The 24,814-nt window shown below is 49.4% G+C and overlaps 13 protein-coding genes across 13 annotated transcripts; 7 read left to right on the top strand and 6 right to left on the bottom strand.

Annotated features, from left to right (window-relative positions):
• Positions 1 to 240: 240 nt before the first annotated feature.
• N7509_010716 (uncharacterized protein) lies at positions 241 to 1,303 on the top strand (the record flags this gene model as incomplete). Its single annotated transcript, XM_056635353.1, has 2 exons — positions 241 to 254; positions 316 to 1,303. The coding sequence occupies 2 exons, from the start codon at positions 241 to 243 to the stop codon at positions 1,301 to 1,303; spliced, it is 1,002 nt and encodes a 333-aa protein (XP_056485973.1).
• A 418-nt stretch (positions 1,304 to 1,721) lies between these two features.
• N7509_010715 (calmodulin) lies at positions 1,722 to 2,646 on the bottom strand (the record flags this gene model as incomplete). The annotated part of the gene is made up of 5 exons (XM_056635352.1): positions 1,722 to 2,008; positions 2,103 to 2,228; positions 2,344 to 2,359; positions 2,435 to 2,491; positions 2,644 to 2,646. 5 exons carry the CDS (start codon positions 2,644 to 2,646, stop codon positions 1,722 to 1,724), a joined length of 489 nt encoding a protein of 162 aa, XP_056485972.1.
• A 1,105-nt stretch (positions 2,647 to 3,751) lies between these two features.
• Positions 3,752 to 3,988, bottom strand: N7509_010714 (uncharacterized protein; the record flags this gene model as incomplete). Its single annotated transcript, XM_056635351.1, has 1 exon — positions 3,752 to 3,988. One exon carries the CDS (start codon positions 3,986 to 3,988, stop codon positions 3,752 to 3,754), a length of 237 nt encoding a protein of 78 aa, XP_056485971.1.
• A 1,013-nt stretch (positions 3,989 to 5,001) lies between these two features.
• On the bottom strand, positions 5,002 to 6,348 carry N7509_010713 (uncharacterized protein; the record flags this gene model as incomplete). The annotated part of the gene is made up of 1 exon (XM_056635350.1): positions 5,002 to 6,348. One exon carries the CDS (start codon positions 6,346 to 6,348, stop codon positions 5,002 to 5,004), a length of 1,347 nt encoding a protein of 448 aa, XP_056485970.1.
• A 1,874-nt stretch (positions 6,349 to 8,222) lies between these two features.
• On the top strand, positions 8,223 to 9,580 carry N7509_010712 (t-SNARE syntaxin TLG2; the record flags this gene model as incomplete). The annotated part of the gene is made up of 4 exons (XM_056635349.1): positions 8,223 to 8,245; positions 8,329 to 8,846; positions 8,915 to 9,258; positions 9,335 to 9,580. 4 exons carry the CDS (start codon positions 8,223 to 8,225, stop codon positions 9,578 to 9,580), a joined length of 1,131 nt encoding a protein of 376 aa, XP_056485969.1.
• Positions 9,581 to 9,946: 366 nt separating this feature from the next.
• N7509_010711 (CTD-interacting domain-containing protein) lies at positions 9,947 to 11,424 on the bottom strand (the record flags this gene model as incomplete). Its single annotated transcript, XM_056635348.1, has 4 exons — positions 9,947 to 10,809; positions 10,862 to 11,003; positions 11,061 to 11,119; positions 11,175 to 11,424. 4 exons carry the CDS (start codon positions 11,422 to 11,424, stop codon positions 9,947 to 9,949), a joined length of 1,314 nt encoding a protein of 437 aa, XP_056485968.1.
• A 466-nt stretch (positions 11,425 to 11,890) lies between these two features.
• N7509_010710 (clathrin light chain CLC1) lies at positions 11,891 to 12,856 on the top strand (the record flags this gene model as incomplete). The annotated part of the gene is made up of 4 exons (XM_056635347.1): positions 11,891 to 11,930; positions 12,001 to 12,224; positions 12,298 to 12,398; positions 12,505 to 12,856. 4 exons carry the CDS (start codon positions 11,891 to 11,893, stop codon positions 12,854 to 12,856), a joined length of 717 nt encoding a protein of 238 aa, XP_056485967.1.
• A 1,277-nt stretch (positions 12,857 to 14,133) lies between these two features.
• N7509_010709 (uncharacterized protein) lies at positions 14,134 to 14,436 on the top strand (the record flags this gene model as incomplete). The annotated part of the gene is made up of 1 exon (XM_056635346.1): positions 14,134 to 14,436. The coding sequence occupies one exon, from the start codon at positions 14,134 to 14,136 to the stop codon at positions 14,434 to 14,436; it is 303 nt and encodes a 100-aa protein (XP_056485966.1).
• Positions 14,437 to 15,231: 795 nt separating this feature from the next.
• On the top strand, positions 15,232 to 16,263 carry N7509_010708 (uncharacterized protein; the record flags this gene model as incomplete). Its single annotated transcript, XM_056635345.1, has 7 exons — positions 15,232 to 15,371; positions 15,436 to 15,532; positions 15,584 to 15,670; positions 15,723 to 15,839; positions 15,901 to 15,961; positions 16,021 to 16,098; positions 16,151 to 16,263. The coding sequence occupies 7 exons, from the start codon at positions 15,232 to 15,234 to the stop codon at positions 16,261 to 16,263; spliced, it is 693 nt and encodes a 230-aa protein (XP_056485965.1).
• A 411-nt stretch (positions 16,264 to 16,674) lies between these two features.
• N7509_010707 (uncharacterized protein) lies at positions 16,675 to 17,575 on the bottom strand (the record flags this gene model as incomplete). Its single annotated transcript, XM_056635344.1, has 5 exons — positions 16,675 to 16,832; positions 16,899 to 16,976; positions 17,033 to 17,110; positions 17,164 to 17,276; positions 17,328 to 17,575. The coding sequence occupies 5 exons, from the start codon at positions 17,573 to 17,575 to the stop codon at positions 16,675 to 16,677; spliced, it is 675 nt and encodes a 224-aa protein (XP_056485964.1).
• Positions 17,576 to 18,125: 550 nt separating this feature from the next.
• N7509_010706 (Hsp90 co-chaperone CDC37) lies at positions 18,126 to 19,635 on the bottom strand (the record flags this gene model as incomplete). Its single annotated transcript, XM_056635343.1, has 3 exons — positions 18,126 to 18,615; positions 18,669 to 19,270; positions 19,330 to 19,635. The coding sequence occupies 3 exons, from the start codon at positions 19,633 to 19,635 to the stop codon at positions 18,126 to 18,128; spliced, it is 1,398 nt and encodes a 465-aa protein (XP_056485963.1).
• Positions 19,636 to 20,074: 439 nt separating this feature from the next.
• On the top strand, positions 20,075 to 22,553 carry mdr2 (ATP-binding cassette permease mdr2; the record flags this gene model as incomplete). Its single annotated transcript, XM_056635342.1, has 4 exons — positions 20,075 to 20,236; positions 20,293 to 21,315; positions 21,368 to 22,003; positions 22,059 to 22,553. The coding sequence occupies 4 exons, from the start codon at positions 20,075 to 20,077 to the stop codon at positions 22,551 to 22,553; spliced, it is 2,316 nt and encodes a 771-aa protein (XP_056485962.1).
• A 408-nt stretch (positions 22,554 to 22,961) lies between these two features.
• Positions 22,962 to 24,385, top strand: N7509_010704 (nucleoside transmembrane transporter FUN26; the record flags this gene model as incomplete). The annotated part of the gene is made up of 2 exons (XM_056635341.1): positions 22,962 to 23,131; positions 23,221 to 24,385. 2 exons carry the CDS (start codon positions 22,962 to 22,964, stop codon positions 24,383 to 24,385), a joined length of 1,335 nt encoding a protein of 444 aa, XP_056485961.1.
• Positions 24,386 to 24,814: the final 429 nt, after the last annotated feature.

Raw genomic sequence — 24,814 nt, 5'->3', positions numbered from 1 at the left:
AACCAGGTCTCTGTCATCTGGGCGCAGTTCAAGCTTGGACGAATGCAAGGGCTTGTGCTACTTGTACGAATGCTCTAGCGAGATCCGAGACTTAGACAATCTCATTGAAGAACAGCCGTCCTCAAGGCTCCTCATTTGGGAAAGTCAATCGCCAGGACAGGCCAGAGCATCAGCATCTAACCCCAACCCCGTGGTCTATATAAACTTGAATTCCTGCGAACGCAGACATATATCCACAAAATGCCAGTCACAGGGTAAATAAATCCACCAGGAACAACCAACCATACACACCGTGACCGAACTAACAACCCGAAGAGTCTATTTCATCCCAGCACACCCAAACGCCTCCACGGCCTTGGGAAACATAACAGAGCGTCTGCGCTCCTCCTTCCCAGATGAAGACCTAATCCAACTAGGCCGGTGGACACTAGAACAGAAGCTCATGCGTGACACACCGGGCCTATTACCCACGTCCTCGGGTCCAAACCAACGCCCCTCAAAGCCACGGTATATGCAATTTCTCTCATTGAGCCATTACCACAACCACGGCTTCATTTATACCTCAGAGCCGACAGAGAAACCGTTCCACCCACATAATGCAGCCTCGCCCTCACCTGCTGCTACTCCGGCCACGCCGGGGCTTCAGGGTGCCGGTGCCGGTGCCGGTGTCGGCGCTGGCGCTGGCGCGGCGACGACGGGAAGTGTCAACGATAGTACGACGAGTAATATCTCGCCGATGCTAATGACGACGGTACCGCACTCCTCGTACTCGACTCTGTTCCAGCATTTTACCTACGCGTGCCAACCCTTCTGGTGTCACCGATTAACCGTCGTGGTTCAGAACGGCGTGTTCTATGATATCGGCGATTTCCGCGTGCGACTGGGCGATGTGCGACAGACTTATCCGACGAATCGTGTACGTGGGGCGGTCGTTGAGATCGAATGGCGTGGTCCTTCGGTGATTGATTCTCTAGATGGCGCTGTTACGTCCGATGTCAATGGGGAGACGGACTCTGGCGTCGATGTGTCTTTGTCTGCGTTGGAGGAGAGCGATGTTGATGCTGAGTTTGCGGCGACGGCGTTGCTGATTCGCGAGTTTTGGGTCCGGGTTGGGGTTGAAGGGGCTAGGGAGGCTATTCTTGTTCCTGGGGTTGGGAGTGAAGTTAAGGAGCGCTTGGTGAAGATTAAGGGTGCAAAGAATACCGGGGGTGGACTTTCTGGTCCTACCGAGGATGACCCTAATCCGCAGGCTGGGACAGATGTTGCGAGGCAGTATATGGAGGTTTTACGGTTTAATCGGTGATTGGGGCATATTTTGGGTGTTTCATTATTCACATCATCTACATCATCTACATTATTTACTGGGTCTGCGTCGCGCGGGCGAAGTGAAGGGTAGCAGCATGCATCTTGGTAGATGCGAAGTTGAATATCAATTCATAGATGTACGATGAAACGCAGCCCACACCACGGCCTAATCTTCCCCCCCTATCCCTCGCTACCTGCATTCCAAAGTGCACGCTTGATCATGAAGAGTCCAAGCCATAGCCCAGTAAAAAAGCATAGACTACAGAGACAGTATCGGGAACTGAGCTGGAAGACAATAAGAGAAGGAAGAATAGAGAAACATCCTCGTTGAGAAAATCGCGATTTCAGCTAAAGACGGAGAACACATGGCGACGTGGAAGTTTATTTTTGCATCATGAGCTGGACGAACTCGTTGTCTAGTAGACGATTTGGGTCAGCGGGTCTTCAAGGATTGCGACTTGACGTGGGGGTGGGGGGAGGGTATTCGTACAGTCGATACGTCCATCGCCGTCTTGGTCGGCCTCGCGGATCATCTCGTCAACCTCATCGTCGCTCAGCTTCTCGCCGATGGAGGTCATGACGTGGCGCAGCTCAGCGGCGGAGATGAAACCGTTGTTATCACGGTCAAAGACCTTGAAGGCCTCACGGATCTCCTCCTCGGAGTCGGTATCCTTCATCTTACGGGCCATCATGGTCAGGAACTCTGTGGGCGCATGTCAATATTCATCTTGTTTTGACGGGCGGAGGAGACGAGAAGAGAGGAGGAGTAGATAACGGAATTGAAAGGGGGAGCGTACCGGGGAAATCGATGGTACCGTTGTTATCGGCATCGACCTCGTTGATCATATCCTGCAGCTCAGACTCGGAGGGGTTCTGGCCGAGGGAGCGCATGACGGTGCCAAGCTCCTTGGTGGTGATTTCTCCTACAGATCGCAAATAGTTTTTAGCAGGGTTCAACGATGAGTTGATGGAATCCAATCGCGAAGGAAACGCCGCCCGCGAAAAGGACACAAGGTGTTCAGCATAGGCCGCACTTACCATCGCCATCCTTGTCCTGTCGATCACAAGATAACTCGTCAGCCTAAATGATCCCACGATCGCAATTCAATTCGAAGATTGGATAACTCACAAAGAGGGAGAAGGCCTCCTTGTACTCGGAAACTTGCTCTTCGGTCAGAGAATCGGCCTAGATAGGTGCGATGGCGCGGTCAGTCAACAAACAGGACAACAGGGTCTGTCCCGCAGGTGCGGGGGAAGGGCTTTGAGAGGAAGGCTCTCCATTCTGCGATACAGGATGGATGAAAAGCGACGAGGGCGGAAAACAAAACAGAGGCATACCATGTTTGCTAGATCTGGAGGGATATGCAAAGGGGGGAGGGGGGAAAGAAAACAGAAGATGGGGAGAGAGAGGGGGGGGTCGATGGAGTTTCTGGCGGGGAGGAAGTTAAGGGGAAAGCCAGCCTTACGGAGGTGGCAGAACACAATGAATGGCCAATTAGAGACAACCATGGACCAGGCGGTCAGCGTGACCTTCCATCTGTACTTTGTGGGTAGTTATTGACAGTTCAAGTTGCTTTCCTAAAGGTTTACTCCGTACTTGACAGATAACGTACTGTACTCACTACCCAAGGTATCCTCTGCTTTGACAGCTGCTTCCCTCTTCGATCCTCGTGGTTCTATCTACCCTGGCTGTGTTCGAAACACTCCTTCAGCTGACGACACCCGGCGGATCGAAGAAAAGCTTGGTGTTTGGCCTTTCCCGCCCCGCTAGTACGAGCCAAGAACCATGACTGCAGATGAAGGTCGTTCTTTATCCCTGCGGATTCGAGCCTGGTGGTGCTATCAGCCCCGCAGCTGACCCTGTCTACTCCCCACGGAAAGCATGGTGCTGCCACTCGCCACGGAGGGTACTCGGCTAGGCCCCAAGTCCTAGGCCAAGGCCAAGGCCAAGCCCCAGACCCCCATCTCCTTCCCCCTGCTTATTTTGCCGAGGGTAGGGCTGAGTGGTGGGTTCCCATAGCTAACATCCTGGGAAGTACTCCGTAGTTGGCACCATGCGGAGAGAACAAGACTATGTTTATGCTAGTCAACGCAGGTATTTCGAAAATTCAGGGCTCATTCAGTAAGGAACCTCTAGCACATATCCATTGAATACATTTATAAATTAGCGGTCATAGATATTGAAGAAGATAGTAATCTTTCAAGTCCTCCGAGTCGGGGGATCCATACAACCCCACCAGCATGCAGATCAAGCCGGCAACATACTAGCGGGCGTAGTAATATTGATAAAGGAAGGGAAACAAATCAAAAAGAGGGAAAACTCCAAAGGCACCACATTAGACGCATAACCATTCAAAATCCAATTAAGACTTCCAAGATCCCAGGTTTCAAGTACCCAATTATCGACGAGCCTTTTTTTTCCTTCTTCAACCTAACTGGTCGTATTTCAATTTTCAGCCTTCTTGGCTGGCTGATCATCTGAAGCAACAACGAGAGTGTTTGCTTTGCTCATGGCCGAATCTTGTGAAAGTGTTTTCTGTAAATCTTCTTCGGGAATTGAGGGCGGGCTGCGATGTTTCTGAACTTTTCGCTGGACAAACTTCCACGCATCCTTTGCGACTTGGACATCTGTGCGTGGAGTTGGGCCATCCGTTGATCGTTGAAGGGAACCGGCGCCGGCCATTATGATTATTATATCAGAGGAATATAGATGTTGAATTGATGATAAACTTCAAGTTGAATGTTTGTACGTCAAGTAGAGCCAATTGTAATGGGAGAGGAGTATAGCAGAGTGAAGTTATAAACCCTCGATCAGGGAGAACTATTGTTTAAATAAGCATTTTAGAACCACTTATTAGAAATCCATCATGACTCATGGGCACTGCCATCCTCCTGTAATATCGGAGATAACTACTCAGCCCCCAGGGCTTACTCCCAGTGAACGATGATGACTCGTGCTGCCTAGACAGAACTGGGGAAACAAGCCTTCCAAGGCTCCAGTGAGACGCATAGCACTTGAGCGATCAGTTTCCGCTTAGAGTCGCCGCTTTGAAATACATTCACGTCGTACTTTCTATAGATCGATCTAACCGAAGCGGCTACAAAATAAAAGGTTTACAGATTAGGCATCTAATGCGATGATGGCTTTCGGTGCTAATCCATGGTTACACCCTAAGCTTTTGACTAGCCCTATTCCGACGCCGACACAGCCTAGGAGCCGGAGTGAATCCGGACCCCGCAAATCGAATTGCGTCAGCATATGGAAAGAAGCAATAGCACCATCGATGTACGCATATATCACAGGAAATTCGGAAAACATAAACTTTTCCTTCAGGTAAATGGTCGAAGAACCCTCTACTTTTAGTACTCCTAGCGGCCTCTTTTGCAAAAGATTGTTGACCAATAGAATAAAATTTGCCTCGATGATGCATTATTTGTCTCTAGGCGTCTCATCGTGATCGATGTTTAGCATCAAAAATAGTCAGTATGACTCAAGTACTTTGAGTTCAAATATCTCAGAAAAGTGGCATACAATTAGACTTTCCACCAAAGACAGAAGTGAATCGCGGCTCTCGTATTGCTCAAGGCCAGCTTACCAAGCTTCGCTTACCAATATTGACTCAAGTCTATGTATGAAGGTTTCAGAATAATTGAAGGAAAATTTCGGGACTAAATGATTTCTTCTTGATAAACTGATTAAACAACATCTGCTTTGACACCCATTGTTGCCAGTAATGAAACGCCCTGAAAGATTGCCAAAAGCATAAACAGCGGTGCCGGGAAAATGCCCACAGTCCTGCTGTAGGTAGCATTCATCACAGCAGGCATAACAACCCGAGAAATCGCATGCAAAAAGCTCAAAATCCCAAGTAGCTGACCTATTTGATCACTGGACACGTACGCGGTAAGACAGGATGTTAAAAGAGGAGATATGGGAGCAGACGATGCAACAACCAGAGACGAGGTGATGAAAGCGCCAGGGGTTCGAGCTAAAGAAATGCCAATGTATCCCATAACTTGGAGCATCAAGCAGAGCTTGACAGCACCCATCTCTCCAAATTTGAGCAGAGAGACACTAGAAGTTCGCCTGTCACGCCGACGCACAAGCATCATTGCCGTGGGAAATAGCACGATTAGCACTAGGACACTCCACGATGATGTCAAAGCCATCACTAAACTTTGGATAGCTGGCGTCCAGTGGAATAAATATCCTGGATACGCCAACTGAAGCGGGCTGATGCCTAGGTAAACACCGAAGACAACGAAATCCACGAAGGCTAGAATAGCCATATTTCTTCGTCGTGAGATACTCGACGCACGAATCGACTTGAGTGATGACCACATCGACCGAATTCCGTTTTCGTCTGATAGGTGCTCTGTATCAACCATACTACTGGAAGAACTTTGGCGCGACTCCGGCAAGGCGAAGCGAAAGATCAAGCCGAGGAGTAAGTGGCTGCAAACCGCGACCTCAAATATTAACTGGAAGGAGCTGAAAGCTGTAAGAAGCACACCCGCAATGATAGGACCCAAAACCAGAGTGCAGAATAAACTAGCTTGTAGATAGCCAAATACCCTCGCTCGGTCTTTAAGGAGAACGAGATCGGTGATATATGCTTGTGAAGTGCTCATCGAGACGATAAATCCACCGCTAAGGCCCTCGGCGGCATATCCCACGAGAAGCCAGTATACATCTACCGAGTCGGGATACCATAGGAGAAGGAGAAGTAAGACCTCCTTTATGAGAGGACCTACTGCGGTAAAAGCAAGGATTCGCCTGCGACCTATCCGATCCGACAGAGAGCTCAATACTGGTGTCGAAACGGCACCGAGAAGACCGGACGCTATTTCGCGGTAGAGTAAAAATTGCGATAGTTGTGTTTGTGCATGCTCGTTCCCAAGACAATTGTCAAGTTCTTTGAAAAGATCCGGGCCCTTAGTTTCTGATTGCTCCAAGGAATTCTTGCTTTCCGAGTATCGCTGGTGACATATCAAGGCAAATGTAGAGTTGAGCTCGGGGACAGTCAAGATGCCAAAGACCATGACGTAAATGGTGTAGAGACAGATGATCCATGCTGGCTAAAATACCGTGTTCTTAGCCGCGATACCCAAATTATTTTTCAGGGAATCAGCAGAGGGAATTTGAGGCATACCGAGGGTCGACGAAAGCGCGCCCAATATGATTTGAAACCTCGGTCTTTCCCGCTAATGTCGTCATAACCGATACTAGTAGAGCTCGAAGTACAAGGGCTTTTGCTCTGTAGGGATATCAGGGGCTTGTTCTCTTCATCGGATTGATTGGACCTCATTATGTTGTAAGGCCAGTGGCGGCTTGAAGAGAATACTGGAGAATACCGGGCCATCTGGCAAGAAAAGCAAGACTAATAAGTAAAATTATAAGGCTGGCCGTTGAACTGCACGCGATGTGATATCATACACGTGTTCACCTGCAGCCACTTTGCACCTGCAGCCACTTTTCATCACGGAGAAATGCTCACGCGGGTCGTGCAAACAACCCGCATTTCCCGCGCACATACGAGTATACGGAGTACTAATGTGCATGACATTTGCATCCGCGGTGGAGTGGAGAGACCAGCTGCAAGACTACACCGACTTTCGGGCCGCTCCCGTTAGTCTAAGCCTCCAAGTCATTGTTTTTCCCCCCAAGAAGTACTTCGAAAATGCTCTTGGTCTCCTCTGCCATTCATGGTCCGTTTAAATTAGCAAGAGAATATCAAGCAGAGGTAGTAAACGGCCCGCGGGAACCACATGGCCATAACCGTATCAGGTACGCTCTGAATGCGTGCCTGTGTCACTTGTTTGACCAAGGTTACACAATCGAGGCCTGTTCCCACGAGGTGATGCCCTCAATCAACCATCAACACTGATTGGATCATTTGGCGCATATATTTCGGAGGTGAATTTAAACCAGGGAAGTGATGGATCACTCGGTTAGTAGATCTGGTCCCTAAATAGAATCTGCCTAATGCTGGGGTCCCCCCTATCGGTGTGAATGATAATTGGGGCTCGTATCCTGCCCAGGTGAGTCTGCAAAGAAATGACACACCTCATTCTTGGTGATACGTAAGCAAAGCAGAGGAAAGAAAAGAGAACCAAGACCAACAAGACAATAATATAGATGTTTGAAACACAGGTATACACCTACAACAACAACAACATTACTGCTACTGCTATGGTGATTCTATTTTACTTGGTATGATAGTCATTTATAACCACTGGTAGATATCGGGTTAGTTTAGTCGCCCCGCTGAAGCTGAACGAACCTCTCTCTCATCACAAGCATCAGCCAGCTCCGCCCCCATCCCCGGCGAACCTATCCGTGAGTAAACCAGAACGAAAGACTCATCGGTCCCTGGGGTCATTCAGGTGGTCACACGGCTAGAGTGTACTTATCTTTCATCTTCTATATAGTTGTAGAGAGCCGAAATCATAAGCAGAAAAGTCTAGAAGGTCGGATACTGCTGTCCAGGCGCTTTCGGCGGCTGTGGCTTCATCCGGTGCAAATAACAGAGCTTCATTAGTCAGTACTACTAACTAGTAGTTAGTACATACATACCTTTCTGTGTGAACAGAGGAACGCATCAACGTCTCTATAGTCCACCCTTTACCCAGTACAGGCCATACCAAATATACGGGTAGAATTGGTGGGAATAGACCGGTAAATAACGGCGTAATACAGGGTAATATTGGGGGCCGCCCCTGCGCGGCGGGAGCGGAGAGACCCTCGGGAGCTTCCAATCGCGGCTCATTCAAGTTCAACTCCAGATTGACCTCATCGCCATTCATTCCCTCGAATGCGACACCAACACCGCCCACACCGATAATGATATTCGCATATACGACACTACACCCTCAATAAACCTCTCTCATCTACCTCCCTCTACCACATAGCCACCATGTGGCGGGATCGCACCAATCTGTACACATTACCCCGACAGCTAGGCCCCGACCCTCGCAGCCACAGCATAGCTCGTGATACTAATCGATTGCGTCTTCTACTAGCTATATCTCCTACCGACAATCCTTCGCACACCACCCCTCTAAAAAGCCCCGCTTTGGCGGCCCCTCCAATGGCTTCGATACATCCCAGCCGGAGGAGAGCCGCCGCCTGATCTCCGAGACGGGCGGCTTCGAAGAAGATGGCGACATGGTTATTGAGATGGATCTGCTCCCGCCGCGCTGGGTCGATGTACAGGAGGAGGTCTCTGAGCACTTGGCCGATATTGCGCAGAAGTCCTCCGAACTGGATAAGTTGCATCAGAAGCACCTACTGCCTGGGTTCGGAGACGAAGATGTACGCAGAAAGGACGAAGGCACCATCGAGCGTCTGACGCAGGATATCACCCGGAGCTTCCACGATTGCCAGAAGGCTATCCAGCGGATTGAGGCCATGGTTCGTGAACAGGTTGGTGTCACGAGCGGCGAGGAGACCATGGCGAAGAATATCCAGATCTCCTTAGCACAAAGGGTTCAGGAATCCAGTGCCAGGTTCCGCAAGAAACAGAGCACGTATTTGAGAAGTATGGATCCTCCCAGATACCCCATGATCAACGAGGGAACTACGACTGACTGGCGATTCACCTTGCAGAACTCCGAGACCTGGACGGCATCTCAACGCCATTCGATAGCGCACCTACGCCCGCCCAAAACCCGTATACAGATCCCTCTCTGATGGAGTCGGACGCAGACAAATCTTTCTCGCAGACAATGTTAATGCAGACGTCGCAACGACAAGCGGGCGTAAATGATGCCGCGATCGCGCAACGTGAGCGGGAAATCAATGACATCGCCAAGGGTATCATCGAGCTGTCCGACATCTTCCGCGAACTTCAAAGCATGATTATCGACCAAGGGACCATGCTCGACCGCATCGACTACAATGTCGAGAAAATGAACACTGATGTCAAGTCCGCAGATACGGAACTGAAAGTGGTAAGTCTCCTTCTATAGAGTGATGCTTTCTCACTTGTTTTCAATCGGCCAGAGCTGCTCTAACTTGCTTTCGCAGGCCACTAATTATCAACGGCGGACTACCAAGCGGAAGGCGATGTTATTATTGGCGCTTGTGGTTATTGGATTGATCATCCTCTTAGTCATTAAGCCGAAGAAAAGTAGCTCGCCATCCCCACCACCTGAGGATGAAAGTTCCAACAATATTCGCGCTGTGATAGCGTCGGTAGATCGTCTTAGAAGACATTCGTCGTCAAGGCGATTTGCAAGAGACAGGTGGATGGACCCGGATATATTCCGATAACGATCTCATTCTTCTTCATAGTATCATAGTTAATAGAGAAGCGCCGAATGACCATTGTATCATTATACATTGAATACCTCCCGACCAGTCCGCTCGTAGCAACCTTGAAATACTTATCCTCTACTAATATTATTAGTATTAGTATGGGCAAGAAAGCATAGGTAAACTGTGACGTAATCTGAAAATGGAATCCATTGGATGTATTTTCATAACAAGATCATCGTCCCTCCCTAGGTACAGAAATACGCAGTATGTACCACGCGTGAACCATTTAGGACAAATAGATAAACGCAAAACAGAAGGCTCCTGCGTACAGGTAGAATCTGAGAGGAAAGAAAGAAGTGCGCAATAAGCCTCCGCTTATGCTCATTGCTGCCCTTGCTGTGCAATCAGCTCTGCCACATCCGCATCCAGATCCTCATTCGCGAACTGTGCATAATCCTCCTCACTGTGGGCTACTTTACGCCGTTTGGCTGCACTGTTGCTGAGATCAAAGTCGTTACCCCCGCCAGGTGAGAGGTCCGATGGATCTGGGAAGGAAATTTCATTGTCAGGCTGGCCCATGTGGGGAATGACAAGGGCGTCAGGCAAGGGGACGGATGGCTCTTCTGAGAAGGGACCATGGCTAGCCTGTGCATGTGCCTGCTCCGGTTTGGGAGACCCTACTGGGGTGAGGGCTTCCACCGGCGGAGGAGTCAATGCTTCTACCTCGGGTCGGGCATAATCTCCACCATCGCCGCCTTGGTTTTGACCACCGGCGCTCTCGTCCGTGAACCCACGAACAATTGCATCCTCAACGTCGCGCCTCTTGGAATCCGTTTCTGTCTTCTTCTCAGTCAGCTCAATGGCCAAGGTCTCTTCCTTTGCGAGCTCCGTGCGGTTCGTCGCAAGAAGCTTCTCAAGTCCGTCGATCAAGGCTCGTCGCGACTTGATCACTTCCGACACAGAGCTTTCGGCATTGGCGAGGGTCTTGAGCAAGGAACTGAGGCGAGCTGCGTGGACAGGAGGAAGTGGCTGGTCTTCGGGGTTCTGAAGCTTTTCGAACTCCGCATTTGCGGTCGCGGCCGAGGTATTCGAGGACATGGCGGCTTTGGTAAGGGCGACTTGCAAGGGAACCAGGGGCTGGATTTCGGCTGGGGTTGATCCGCTCGAAGCGTCCTTGAAAAAGGAGCCCCCGAGAGGCTGCTTCTTGGTCGTAGACCGCGTCTTGTCGATATCTGGAATCGGATCTAAGTCAGAAACCTAGTGCAAGTCGCTTCGAAGAGCTACGAAGGAGCTTACCGTTCACACGGGCATCGATTGCATCGAGTACCGGTACATCAAACACATTGCGCTGCCTCCATACTTCAATCACCCGACGTAGTTTCCCTTGGATATCCACCGAGGAGCCTCTGTATGCCGTGGCCGAGGCCTCGGCGATAATCTATGTTCTTGTCAATCCTGACTTCCGAATTTTCCAACCACAATGACAGCAACTCACCGGCGCAAAGGCATCCAGGAATTCGCCCCTTCCTCGGGCTTTCGATTGTTGGGCGACCTCTTCGGGTAGTCGTTAGTTGGATACAACAGCAATGCGATTGGAGGTTTCACGTACCATTAGCGAGGTAAACAAGGCTAAGTCGCTTCGGGGGCTGCGCATCACGAAGCTTTTGAAGCCAGATTTGCGCTGTTCGATCGGCGTGTCGCCTTTGAGTAGAGATCCAGATTAGCGTTGTCACAATACAGCGAAAGACCTCAAGAGTGTACCTATGAAACATGACCCATTGAGCAACAGTAACGATGCTTTCCTGGGTCTCATTCAGAGTAGAGAGCTTTGCCTTAACGGCATCATCCGTGTATGCCATGTTTGGCAATCAATACGAGCCTTGTGAGTAAGAAAAGAGAGATTGAAGAGGGTTGTTGGTGTGTGGAGCTGTTATCGCAAGAGCAACAATAGCAAACGTGAAGAGGTGTAGCCAGGCTGCGACGTGTGGGACCGGGGTTATAAGGATGTGTCACCGTCAAAATATAAACACCAGCTATATCAGACCGGACAGGCACGAACAGAAACAGCCAGACCAATTGTGAAGATCATATGCAGTGAAAGGAAAAGGTGAAGCTGTGTCATATTGAAGAGGCAAGCTGTTCTCACCGCCTTTGCCAGTGACGGACGGGCACTCCGGGGGTCTCGCCGGGCAACAACTGTCACTTCAACACTCACTTCTGCTTTCCCATTTACATCTCCGACCTTTTCTCTGGATCTGCTTTCAATTTCTTCCCGTTCATTTTCTCTTTACACTACCTCAAAAAAGCAAATTCCCATTCGGCGACATGGCTGACCGTTTCCCTTCTCTGGAGGACTTCTCTGAAGGTACACTCCACCCACCTGCACGAGGACCCCCCATCCGCGAAATCATGAACTGACATTGTTATCTCTTCAGGCCAAACTGAGGCTGTTGATAACACTGGCGTCGGCCAGGACGACTTTCTGGCCCGTGAGCGCGCCGCTCTGGGTGAAGACGCCGACCAATTTGCGACCCCTCAAGACCACGCCGCCGACGGCAATGATGACCTGCTTGGCGGTGGAAGCAATGATACCCCCGCGGAGGACCTAGGTGGATTCGAATCCTCATTCCCATCAGTGGAGACCCAGAACCAGAATGAGGTATGAGCTAGATGTTATGTCCCTCCCCTAGAAATCCAAGGAGATATGCTGACGGGATGTTTAATTGATATAGCGCGTTGCCCCCGGTGGTACCATCACAGGCACTGGATCTCCTTTCCCTCCCACCGGATACCCCAGTACTCAGGAGCCCGAGACAGAGGCGGAGCCCGTCCGGTAAGTCCGAGGAACCCCTCACCTGGCAGGGCGCGTACTGTTTACAGTTCCCCCTTGTCCCGCTTTTCTATACGATCAAGCTAACGGGTGGATTCTCTTTGTACAGTGAATGGCGCGAGAAGCGTGATGCCGAGATCGCCCGGCGCGCAGAGGTCTCGAACGAGAAAAAGGAGGCTACCGTCAAGAAGGCCCAGGAGGACGTCGATGATTTTTACGTCTCATACAACAACAAGGCCGACAAGCACCGTGCCCAGACCAAGACCGAAGCCGAACAATTCCTCGCCAACCGCGAAGACACCTCTGCCGGTGGTACCAGCTGGGAGCGCATTGCCAAGCTGGTCGATGTCTCCGGCAAGGGCTCCGTCGGCGGTGGCAGCGGCTCTGGCAAGGAGCGCTTCCGCGAGTTGCTCGTCGAATTGCGGAAAGACCAGGAAGCCCCAGGCGCCAGCGGGATCTAGGTTGCTTTACGTTTTGAGTTAAATGGGTGGACGTTGGGGGAACGTGAGATGCGAAATGTCAGAACCCGACACGGATCATTGACGCCTGGGCGTCTGGTGAACTTGAGGAACTGCTGCTCTTTTCTTTAGCCATACAGCAGTATGCGTCAGTCTGGATTTAGAGGTGTTCGTTTATTTTTTTCTCTTTTCTTTTTCCTTTTCTTATTTTACCCTGTCCTGTTATTGAATTTTTCTTCTCTCTCCATGCAGCGAAGCCTCCAAGGGGTATGTGTAATTTAAATATTTCAGACTGATGGCATCGTCAATACCAGTACTCATGATTTATCCGTTGTATCCTGCTAAAACGTGCAGTTATAATAGTCCACGGGTCTAGTTCAAACCCCAAGGGTTGACAGTCAGAACCTGGGAATACTCACTCGATGATGACACCCCAAACTTCGAACAGACCGGTATATCAGAACTCTGGTCCATAGATCATGCCAATGCTAAATCAGTTTCTGCATGATTGCTCTGGGGGTTGGAAGTAGGTTAATCCTAGTACTGTCCCCAGACAATCCACTGGTATGGATATAGCTTTGTAGTAATTGCCAAACAAGCAAATGGCAAATATGAGACATCTTGTTACTACTTACTAGACGTTACTACAACAACAACACTACTCCAGGATACGGGGCCCTCTTGCATCAAATTGCTGAAAATGGCGCTAACAGCGTGCCCAGTCCCGTTGGCCGTGGGATGGATCTTCCTGACAAGCTCCTCAATCTGGCCCAGATCATTGAGCTGCTTTACATGACGGGATGGACATCTGAGTGGCAGTACTTCCAGGGCGAGGGTAAAAATTTTGCTTACGAAATCATGCTCGAAATATTGTTGCAGGTTTACCTCTCTTCGTGTGGAAATAGCGAGACCGATACACCGTGAGAGTTGTTTCTCATATCGTTCGTGTTGGTCTCGGGGAAGCCCCAGAAGTTAGCTCATTGCTCCCAGGGGCTCGCCCCAGGTCACAAGCTCCTCAATGGAGAAAAATATGATAATATGATCAGAAAAGCGGCGAATTATTTATTCATCTGTGTCATATAAGGAAGACGGAGCGAATATATGAAGACTCTTCAAGTTTCTTTGATGGATTTCAACTGTGGAAACGAGGGGACTTATATCTTAAAAGGCCGATGTATGACCATTCTTTGTCTGGAATGCGAACAACTTCAAACGACGGGAACTCCGGACATGACTATCTGCGCCATAGCTAGATATCTAACTTTTATGTGATTTCAGTTATGCAAGCCGGCGTTCTGGCTGAGAGTTTGACACAGTGGCGTCGTGGAAATCTTCATGTGTTATTCGAGTACCGCTTCGGGTCGAGCTTTATGGCGCATCATCTGATTTCAAAATCGCAGGAAAGTTTTGCCATCTCGTCTCGAATGAATTGGTCAATTGCATCTTCTTGGCTTGCTCAAAAGGTCATCCTGCCAAAGCAAGAACAGGTTCAAGCTCCTCGGTCTTACCCGGTGAACGGCACGGCCCTGAAGAACCGCCACTCCGACCCCACAGTTCCCAGGGGCGCAGCATCAAGTTACTAGACTTTGTCTCCGTTACGAGTATTATATGTTGAAAGACCGAAGACATAATACCCGAGGCTATTCAAGCCACTCGGCTGCGCCGATTCTGGACATTTCCCATGGCCCGCTGAGCAATAGATGCTGTTGAAGGTTAGTATGTTGTGTGCTAAACCATGCCAACCTTCGGCAGCTAGCCGCCAGAGCTTAAAAGGTGTTTGACCTGTTGTCCACTTACTTTCCACCAAATAGTATAGTACGGCGTTCTATATTTTTTCTGGGGCTTTCGTCCAGATAGAATTAGAAGTCCAGTATACATCAGATTCGAAATAAGGGCGAACACCGACAAAGAAAAATAGATAAACGTTTGACAAATCAAACTGAATGTCAGATGAGAAAAAGGGAGAGAAACATCGATAGACTTTTACTCTCTAGAAATTACTTTGAAAGAAAAGAAGTGCACTGAGCGGGGGATGAGGGGAAGACCATTGCCTGAGGCCTAAAGCTTTCAACACATTGAGCTTTCAAGCGATGGGTGGATGCTTACCAGCCAACCTTTTGAGTCAAAATAGGCGAAGTGTCATGAAATTTATTGGTTTAGATGAGCTTAATTCGGAGGGTGTAGCAGGCGACGTGGCACTGATTGACAAACTATGGGCTCTTCTATCGAACTTGAACGTGGGCGTGTTGGAAGCGCACGTCGACAAATTATTTATAAAAAGACACCGATTGCCCGTAAACCGCTCATTTGAATAATATCATACCCAAAAGATTCTAGCAGAACATCTTTGAACTTTCAGTTCTTCCCTCTTCTTCAACATGGGACAGGCTATTTCTGCCATGAGAGAGTCCGTCAAGGAGGCGGACAAGATTGCCGAAGAAAAGGCAAAGCAGGAGCTTGACATTCTTCAAAAGCTTGTCGATTCAAAACTGAATGAATTTCAGTTTGAGATTAATGAGTAAGTAAGATGGAAGATCCTTTTATGGCTGTGTAGTGGTTCTCACTCAACTTTCTACAAACAGACGGTTCTTGAATCCAGACGCGACGTCCAAGACCCAGGTTCCGGGTATTCGCGCCCTCAGGTGGGAACGACGTTCCCTGACTAAAATCTCCGACAATGTTAGTATACTCTCTATAAAGAAAAGCTGAAGGAAAGCTAACTTTGCATAGCCAGCGGATTCGATCAGTGAGACCGTCGACCAATTCTTCAGCGCCGGAGGAGAAAAGACCTCCAATGCAGTGAAAGAGGGCTTCAAGGTATGCACTCGATGGTACGTATAGTCAGAAAAGAATGCTAAAAGAATACCAGGGCGTCGTTAAAACAGCTCTTAATGTCTTCCTCGGCAACGTGGAGGTAGGAGAGTTCTCGGAGGAGAAGTTCTTCGTCTACATGGTTCACAACACCATCATCAGAGTCGATGTAAAGGTACATACGCCAGCCCATCAATTTACCGTATTCAGATGATTGCTAACTTTATGACAAAAAGCTGTGGCGCTGGAATTTTTCCGGAGAGGGCTTTTCAAGCAAGTACAAGAGCGTCCTCGGATGTGAGTCTTGCCACACTAGCAAAAGGATGTTTAGTACTCGCTGACCTTATTTGCGCCAGACATTATGTGTATCTCAGCGGTAGATCCAAGCAAGCTTCATACGGCGGAGTTCATCTACCTCATTAGCGAATATGCCGGTGAGTCCCCTTACTTAAGTTCTCTGGTACTTCGTCTCCTAATTCCCTATAGGTGATGATGAAGAAAATGTCAACAAGTATATCGATACTATGCAGAAGATGTACACCGCTGCGAGAAAGATGAAACAGAACAATCGGATCACGGAATACGCAAAGGATGATTAGATTTCATAAAACTTTCGGCTACCCAGTCTCATGCAGTGTGAGAAGAACGCAGATGATGATCATTAAAGCCGCCTGGCGTAGATTGGAGACAATGCACCCTTTTTGACGTCAGATGCACTGCCGCACTTCGGAGTTTAGCTTGTTTAAAATGATGAACCTTGAGGGACCTCCCCTGCTCGCATAAACCAGGCTTTATGCCTAGGTTCCATTATTTAATACTAAATCAACATAGCCCAGAAAGGCGTGTCCATCACTAGCCTCTTCTATACATCATCCTTTCTTCTGAAGCAAAGCAGAGTCAATAGACATGACACTTCCATAGTTGTCAACGTATACATTGCGATAATAAAATACTAGTATATTCAAGTGATAATTGTTACAGAAATGCTCAAATTGGACGAATAATCACAATCACAGGTTATAAGTGTGAGATTGGATCTTGATGCTCGACACAGTGTAGACCTTGTTATCAGTTGTTTTCAGACCGGACGAGGTGGCTTCATTGAGACCCAAGGTACCAGCAAAGGTAGAGTCAGCAGCATTCAAGATGATAGTGGTGTCAAGGTATTCTGCAAGAAGCATGTCTATTAGCGCACTGGATCCAGGTATGAATTCTTACAGAGCTGGCAACTCACCATGTGCTGCAGTGGTGCTTTGGCATGCATCATCCTGGCACTCGACAGCAGTGCCCCAACCCTGAGCTTGTCCAGAGCCTAAAACGAGAATTAGCTTGAGCATAGAGCTCATCTAGACAAAAGAGAATACTTACTAGTCGAAAGAGTAGAAACGCTCTCCCCGTTGATGTAGACCGTTTGGTCATATTTGCCGGTGTCATCGTTGTACTTGTCTATCTTCCTGTTAGCCCCGGAAAATTTGGATAGTGAACGAGAAAATTCTTACAGTGCATTGTGAGCTCATCACCGGCAGAAGCAGGGACCTGCTTCCCACCGAGCTGCTCTCCTTGAAGAGTACTAGCCCAGGTGCACCATTGCCCGGATGTCGCTCCACAATTACTATGGAAAGTTAGCCAGTGCTCGCATGAAACTTCTCCTTGATTGGCTTACGCATTAGGGTCGGAGAAAGAAACAGCGAGAGCCTGGATCAAGTCACCACCACTTGTCCCCATGCCAGGCCACAGGGCGAGACGGTCTTTCTGGGGGCTTGGGGTTTCGGGAAGGACCAGTGTGGTGTTGGCTTCGCGGATCCATGACTGTGTAGGGCCGAGAGAGAAGGCAGGTCCAAATCCGACAGTGTCTTGGGCACTGACAAAGCCGATGAGGGCGAGGGCTGCAATATTTCCGAGAGTGTTCATTGTTGCTGTTCACGAGGCTGTATTTTGTTTTGCAGTCGGGAGTGGGATAGAAAGCCTTGTAAAGGGACTTTAAATGGGAAAATCCTTTTGCTCCAGCAATTCATGATTACTCCGTGTCGCACTATGCTGGAAATTATGATATATTTCTCCGATGTTCACATCGAGTATTTCTCCGACAGTGAGAGATGGTCTCGGAAGTTTCATGTTAGTTGCTCCGAAACACTAACATGATTGTTGGCGCCGACCACCTGGGTGCTGATCCACCATAGCATGCTAGTCTCAGGCTGTTACAAGTTAGAAATTACCCCCTATAATGAATAACCATTTTTGACAGTAGTATAATATAATTAATCACTGGTAGTATGTTTTAGAGCTTGAGTGGAGTAGTGCGGCCTTACTATAGGTTCGTGATAATGAGTATCCACGGACCCTGTCCTCATTACACTATTACACTAGACTGGATTATTTAAAAGACTCTCAGATGCTTATGAAGGATGTTTGCATGTATTCAGTTATCGCGTTTCAAAGGTTAGAGGTAGCACTTTTATGTTCAATCCAACTCCGTAACATCGCCGCCCGGCTCCCCGACATCTTCTTTGCCCTCAGCTTCAAGCTCCTTCAGCTTCTCCTGGCCTTCTTCCGTGGTGCTGTCAATGATGCCCTCCTCAAGACTGAGCATGCCGCCATTTCCCAGCTGCTCAACGACAACCTCTGCATCATCGACTGACATGTTGCCGAGGACCTTGTTCACTTCGTCTAGTGACTCACTGGCCAACGCCTTCTGTAGGTCTGCAGGGAAAGCATCGAAGATCTTACGCGCTTCGACTTCTGTGGGGTCTTGACTGTTGGCAGCGGGGAGGTTGATAGTGATCTTAGTGTTGGGATCAACAGCGTGCAGTTGGATCTGTTCCACACCAGCTGGATCGTTGGATGCGGAGCTATCCTTGCTGAGTTCTACTGCACGGGTCTTGATACGGTTATAGGTATCATTGACATCGTTGTTGAAGAGAGTGGAGGCACGGTGGGCCTGTGTGGTGATGCTGTAATGTTATTAGTAAGACTTCACTAGAGCACATGTGGTTGATAGACGTACCGAGTAAAGAAGAGCTTGATACCATCAGGGCCGAGGGATCGGCAATACTGCAGGAGCAGTCCTTGATGAACACATTGACGGGCATAGGCCTCATCACCCTTAATTTGGCTGTTGAAAGCTTCAACAAGAAGACCATCCGTCTCCTTCTCGGCGACAATTTGAGGATTGGCAGAGATAAATGACAGGTAGGAGTTGTAGTCATTGGGCTTGAGAGCAGCAAACTTCTTGGCCAGCTCACTGATCTCAACATTCGCGGGGTCGTCTTCGTCATCATAGTCGGCTGCACCGCTGGAAGCCTGGCTCGACGAGGCGGGATTGAGCAACTCAACCTCTGTTTGCTTTCCCGAAGCGGCGGCCTTCTCTTTCTCCTTCTCTGCAGCCTTTGTGATATGGGAAGTATTGAAGCCTTCGTGCAGTGTATCGCTGGTAATCTTGCTTCCCTCCTCCTTCTCAAGCTCGGCAAGCTTTGTCAACAGTTCCTTCTGCAGATCCTGCACCTTAGTCTTGTGTCCCGTCACACCTTGGATATATGCCTTGACTAGACTGTCGGGTTTGGAGTCCTCAAACTCCTGCTTGACCTGATCCACAAGAGCACCCATCATCTGTGAGTATTTTGGCTGTTCCTTCTCGTGTGTATGAACCCCCTCCGTGGAGGTGGGGCTTGATCCTCCGCGGGCTTGCTGGCAAACTCCATGATGGTCTCGAAGAGGAACTGATCGGGGGAGGCAGAGGTGTCTTCGTGCTTCTTAAGAGTTTCGAGGAGCTTGTCGATGCGCAAAAGTAGACCGTCATTGATAATGCGCTCGTACTTCAGGGTCTTGATATCGTGGCGGCGCTGTTCACGTTGTTGATGGATCTGGGCCTGCTTGGCGCGGATGAATGAGCGCTTGTCGACATTGGGGTGAACCTCGACATCCGAATCATCGGAAAGCTCCAGCTGATCCCACTTGCTGTAGTCGAGGACCATCTTGTGAGTAACACGAGGTGGGCGGCGGGGTATGGTGGGATGGTCAGAGCCTCAGAGGAATGTAATGACAAACGGAGGTTTGCGCGAATCTCTGGGAAGCGTATAGATAGCAGTGGTGACAGATAATAGAATTAATCCACGTTAGGAAGAATCCTCAGAATGAATATCAGACTAGAGAAGAAGAAAAAAACAAGGCGCAAGTGGCTCAACAGCTCGAGGAGCTTCCACGGGCAACGACGGGCTGGAAAATGACTAAGCGAGCACTTGGGGTGAACCTCCCCCGGCTGTCCGACTTTCCGACCTCCACATGCTACGGGGACGAGGTTCTTCACAAGTTGGAATGCCACTGCGAGAGCTTTCCTCTGAGATAATGGCCTTCCGTGATTCTCGGTGATATCATTATTCCTATTTCCCTCCTTTTTATCGACACACTCCGACGATGCGCGTCCTCCGGTTGTCGGCCTGGGCGCCGGGTGTCTGCTCTCGGCCGACGGTGAGACAGAGCCCTGCTCTGCGCCAGCTCTTCACGCAATCGAACACTACGGTATCCCGGCCTGGCGACTTCAATGCTGCCAACCGACTCTTCTCAACCGCCTCTGGGGTCTTTCATGACGCTCCCGGGGGTTTCCCCGGCCAGCCGAGGTTCCGTTTTCGCAGCGTCGGAATGGCTTCACACATACCACTTCCACTTCTCGGATTATTTACCAAACACGATCTCTATCCTCTACCTCCCGACTCCTCCAAGCGAAACCTCCATCACCGTCTTCAGACTCCACTTCGACTCAATCCAATGGCGCTGCCACCCCGGAAGCAGAGAAGAAGGAAGAGGAAGGATTCGAGCTCTCCGAGAGAGCCGCGCAAGCAGCGCAAGTAAATTTACGAGCCAAATTGGCGAAGGATGGGTCCTCGGGCAAGAAGTCTGGATTTGCGGAGATTTGGCGACTATTCAAGATTGCACGACCCGAAGCCAAAGCGCTTGGTTTCGCATTCTTCTTCTTGTTGGTGTCATCGTCTATTACTATGTCGATCCCATTCTCCATTGGAAAGATCATGGATGGAGCTACCAAGAGCGTCGAAGAGGGCGGTGGTCAATTGTTTGGTTTGAGCATGCCCATGTTCTATACTGCTCTGGGTGGAGTTCTTCTCATTGGTGCCGCCGCCAACTACGGCCGTATAATCATTCTTCGAATCGTGGGTGAGCGTATTGTTGCGAGACTCCGCTCGAAGCTTTTCCGCCAGACTTTCATTCAAGATGCCGAATTCTTTGATGCCAACCGAGTCGGTGATCTGATCTCTCGCCTGAGCTCGGATACGATTATTGTTGGTAAAAGTATCACTCAGAACCTATCAGATGGATTGCGGGCTGGTGTCAGCGGTTTCGCAGGCTTCGGTTTGATGGCATATACCAGCTTGAAGCTTTCAAGTATCCTGGCTATACTCTTGCCACCGATCGGACTTGGCGCTCTCTTTTATGGACGGGCAATCAGAAATCTCAGTCGCAAGATCCAGAAGAACCTTGGTAGTTTGACAAAAATTGCCGAGGAGCGTTTGGGAAATGTGAAAACTAGTCAATCCTTTGCAGCTGAAGTCCAGGAAGTTAACCGCTACAACACCCAAGTTCGCAAGATTTTCGATCTCGGAAAACGGGAGTCTCTGATCAGTGCGACCTTTTTCAGTACAGTAAGCAACCCCAGCGGCGCCTATCTTTCAACGATTAACTAACAACTTTTAGACTGGCTTGATGGGCAATATGACGATTTTGAGTCTTCTCTACGTGGGAGCTGGCATGGTCCAATCAGGAGCTATCAGCATTGGAGAGCTAACCTCTTTCTTGATGTACACTGCCTACGCTGGCTCGAGCATGTTTGGTCTGTCAAGCTTTTACTCCGAGCTGATGAAAGGTGTCGGTGCTGCAAGCCGACTGTTCGAACTGCAAGACCGACAACCGACGATCCACCCGACAAAGGGACTCAAGGTGGAGTCTGCTCGCGGGCCGATCCGGTTCGAGAATGTTTCCTTTAGCTACCCTACTCGCCCTGCCGTGGCTATCTTCAAAGACCTCCATTTTGAGATCCCTCAAGGTACCAATGTGGCCATTGTTGGTCCCTCTGGAGGTGGTAAATCCACCATTGCGTCTATCCTGCTTCGGTTCTATAGCCCTACCGCGGGTCGTGTCTTGATCAATGGCAAAGATGTCAGTGGAATGAATGCCAAGTCTCTTCGTCGCAAGATTGGCGTGGTTGCCCAAGAACCTGTGCTCTTTTCAGGAACCATCGCAGACAACATTTCCTATGGTCGCCCTCACGCCACACGGTCGGAGATCATTGCTGCTGCCCGCCAGGCCAACTGCCAGTTCATCAGTGATTTCGTAAGTTTTCCATCAATGCGCCACATGCATTCCCTCATACTAATACCACTTGCAGCCTGATGGCCTCGACACTCACGTTGGAGCCCGCGGGGCCCAGCTCTCGGGTGGACAGAAACAGCGAATTGCCATTGCGCGTGCCCTGATCAAGGAGCCTGACATTTTGATTCTGGATGAGGCTACCTCCGCCCTGGATGCTGAGTCCGAGACACTCGTTAACAGCGCGCTTGCCGCTCTTCTCCGGGGTAACAATACCACTATCAGCATCGCTCACCGTCTCTCAACGATCAAACGCTCTGATACCATTATTGTCCTTGGCAACGACGGCACTGTCGCAGAGCAAGGCAGCTATGAAGAGCTCAGCTCTCGCCCCGATGGAGCTTTCACCAAGCTTATGGAATGGCAGTTGAGCGGCGGGGAGGCCCAAAACCCGCCTACTCGGTCCGTTGAACCCGACGAACTCTACAAGCTCCAAAAGGAAACGGAGCCTGAGCCGGAACTCGAAGAAGACGAAGTAGAGGAGTCAGAGTCCGAGAAGAAGAAGAGGGACTAGACTCGCTCACAATTACATGTTTAACAGCGCCCGACTGGGCTACTCTTTTTTGGATACTCTCTTCCCTCCCCCCTCCTCTTTCTCTCTTATGCGCCTCAGCCTTTATATGGGGTTTTCTTTGGCGATAGATATTAAACGGACACTATACTGTGTATAAACATTGAAATAAATTTGACTATAAGTGACTCTCCCATATGTAATACATCGGTGTGTAGATCGCCAATCCATCATATGTACATCAGTCTCCGCATTTGGCCTGGTCAGGTGCCGCCCCCGCTGAATCATCCGCGGACTACGCGGACGTCTCCGATAGCAGCTCACCTGCGCAACCCGCGTGGACTGTGACTTTCAACATAAGCGATCCCTCCAAGCCCCAAACCTGGAGGAGGATTGTGGTATATCGACACTATGGATTATTTGCGCAGAGTTATCGCTAAAACTCCAGCATACGAGCCACTGGAGGATTCACCGGAAGATGACGCCGGATCGGTAGAGGAACGACAACGGCCATGGGCTCGCTTTTCGAGGCTGGAGTATGCTGTCTTCTTCATACTAGGAGTTGCGATGCTATGGGCCTGGTAAGTGCTACTCTATGTGCTCTCCTCTCCTAGTTACGGACAAGAGCATGAGCTTCGTTCATGTTGTCGCTTTAACTAACATCGTGAAGGAACATGTTCCTCGCCGCCGCACCGTACTTCCACAGTCGCTTTGAATCGAATGAATGGGCTGCAACACATTACCAGTCCTCCATATTGTCCGTTTCGACCGTCACCAACCTCGCCTCCGCATACACCTTTGCCCGAATCCAGAAAAATGTTTCCTACCCGTGGCGAATTACACTCTCGCTGCTGATCAACAGCGCCATCTTCACCTTGTTGGCTTTCTCCACGGTCCTTTTGACAGATGTTTCTGTTAAGGTATACTTTGCTTTCGTTATGGTCATGGTTTTTGGGACTAGCTTCGCCACCGGACTCAACCAAAACGGCGTTTTCGCCTATGTCGCTGGCTTTGGTCGGGAGGAATATATGCAAGCTATCATGAGTGGACAGGGTATCTCCGGTGTCTTGCCGTGCATTATACAAATTCTCTCTGTTTTGGCAGTGCCAAAGAATGCCTCTGGTGGGCCGCAGGGATCTTCGCCGAAATCCGCATTCATCTACTTCCTCACTGCGACTGGTGTCTCCGTACTTACATTGTTGGTTTTCTTGTACCTCCTCAGGAACCGACCGAGTCCCAACCCGAAAACCAACAATGACGACGATGAGGATACGGCTCTGGTTGAGGGCACCGAAGACAAATCCGTCAGTCTTTGGACCCTGTTTCTTAAACTCCGGCATTTGGCCTGTGCCGTGTTCTTGGTTTTCACTGTCACTATGATGATCTTCCCTGTATACACTTCCCGAATTCTTTCGGTCAATGACCCGAGCAAATCGCGGTTGTACGATGCCCCAGTCTTCATTCCCCTCGCGTTTCTATTCTGGAACATCGGTGATCTTGCCGGGCGAATTGCTGTGGCCATTCCGCAGCTGTCTCTCAGCCACCGCCCGTGGCTAGCCCTCGTTCTGTCGTTCTTGCGACTTGGGTTCATCCCGCTTTATCTGCTATGCAACATCAATGGCCAAGGAGCGTCGGTGAAAAGTGACATTTTCTATCTTTTCATTGTGCAATTTTTCTTTGGCATAACCAACGGATACCTGGCATCGAGTTGCATGATGGGTGCTAGCTTTTGGGTATCTGCAGATGAACGGCATGCGGCGGGAGGATTTATGGGCACGATGCTGGTCGGAGGCCTGGCTGCTGGTAGCTTGCTTAGCTTCGTGGTAGCCAGTTGACCCGTGTCGAAAGACTTGTTCATTCTTGAGGCGGACCGCAGAATATAGACCGCCAGATAGAAGTGATGATTTATGACCCCTTTACTAGAAATCCCGGATTCAGAAATGTCAATTGATTTCGTAAATTGTGATTACTTTCGTCTAAATGAATACACTGGCAAGACTCTTAACTTCAGATGCGTCAAGATCATCAGCGATCTGACATTAAACACCGTGACGGCTTATGAGCTCACAAAGTGGAGTCGGGCAGGATTCACTAGGCAACCAACATTTCTCAACTTCCAAGGTTCTCCTTGTTAGCCAGAGTACTCTATAATGACATTGATGTTAGGTTTTATGTAGTTAGCAGAGTGAAGAGATTGTCCATAACGATAGTTTCAATTTCCCCATACCATCGGATTAATTGTAAATCCTCAAGTACATAGAGCA

This window comes from Penicillium cosmopolitanum (genome assembly GCF_028827165.1).
Source record: "Penicillium cosmopolitanum strain IBT 29677 chromosome Unknown utg000009l:1.0-9042332.0:1.0-9050551.0, whole genome shotgun sequence".
Classification (NCBI taxonomy): domain Eukaryota; kingdom Fungi; phylum Ascomycota; class Eurotiomycetes; order Eurotiales; family Aspergillaceae; genus Penicillium; species Penicillium cosmopolitanum.
Note: the sequence above shows the minus strand (reverse complement) of the source record. Positions and strands in the feature narration are given on the sequence as shown.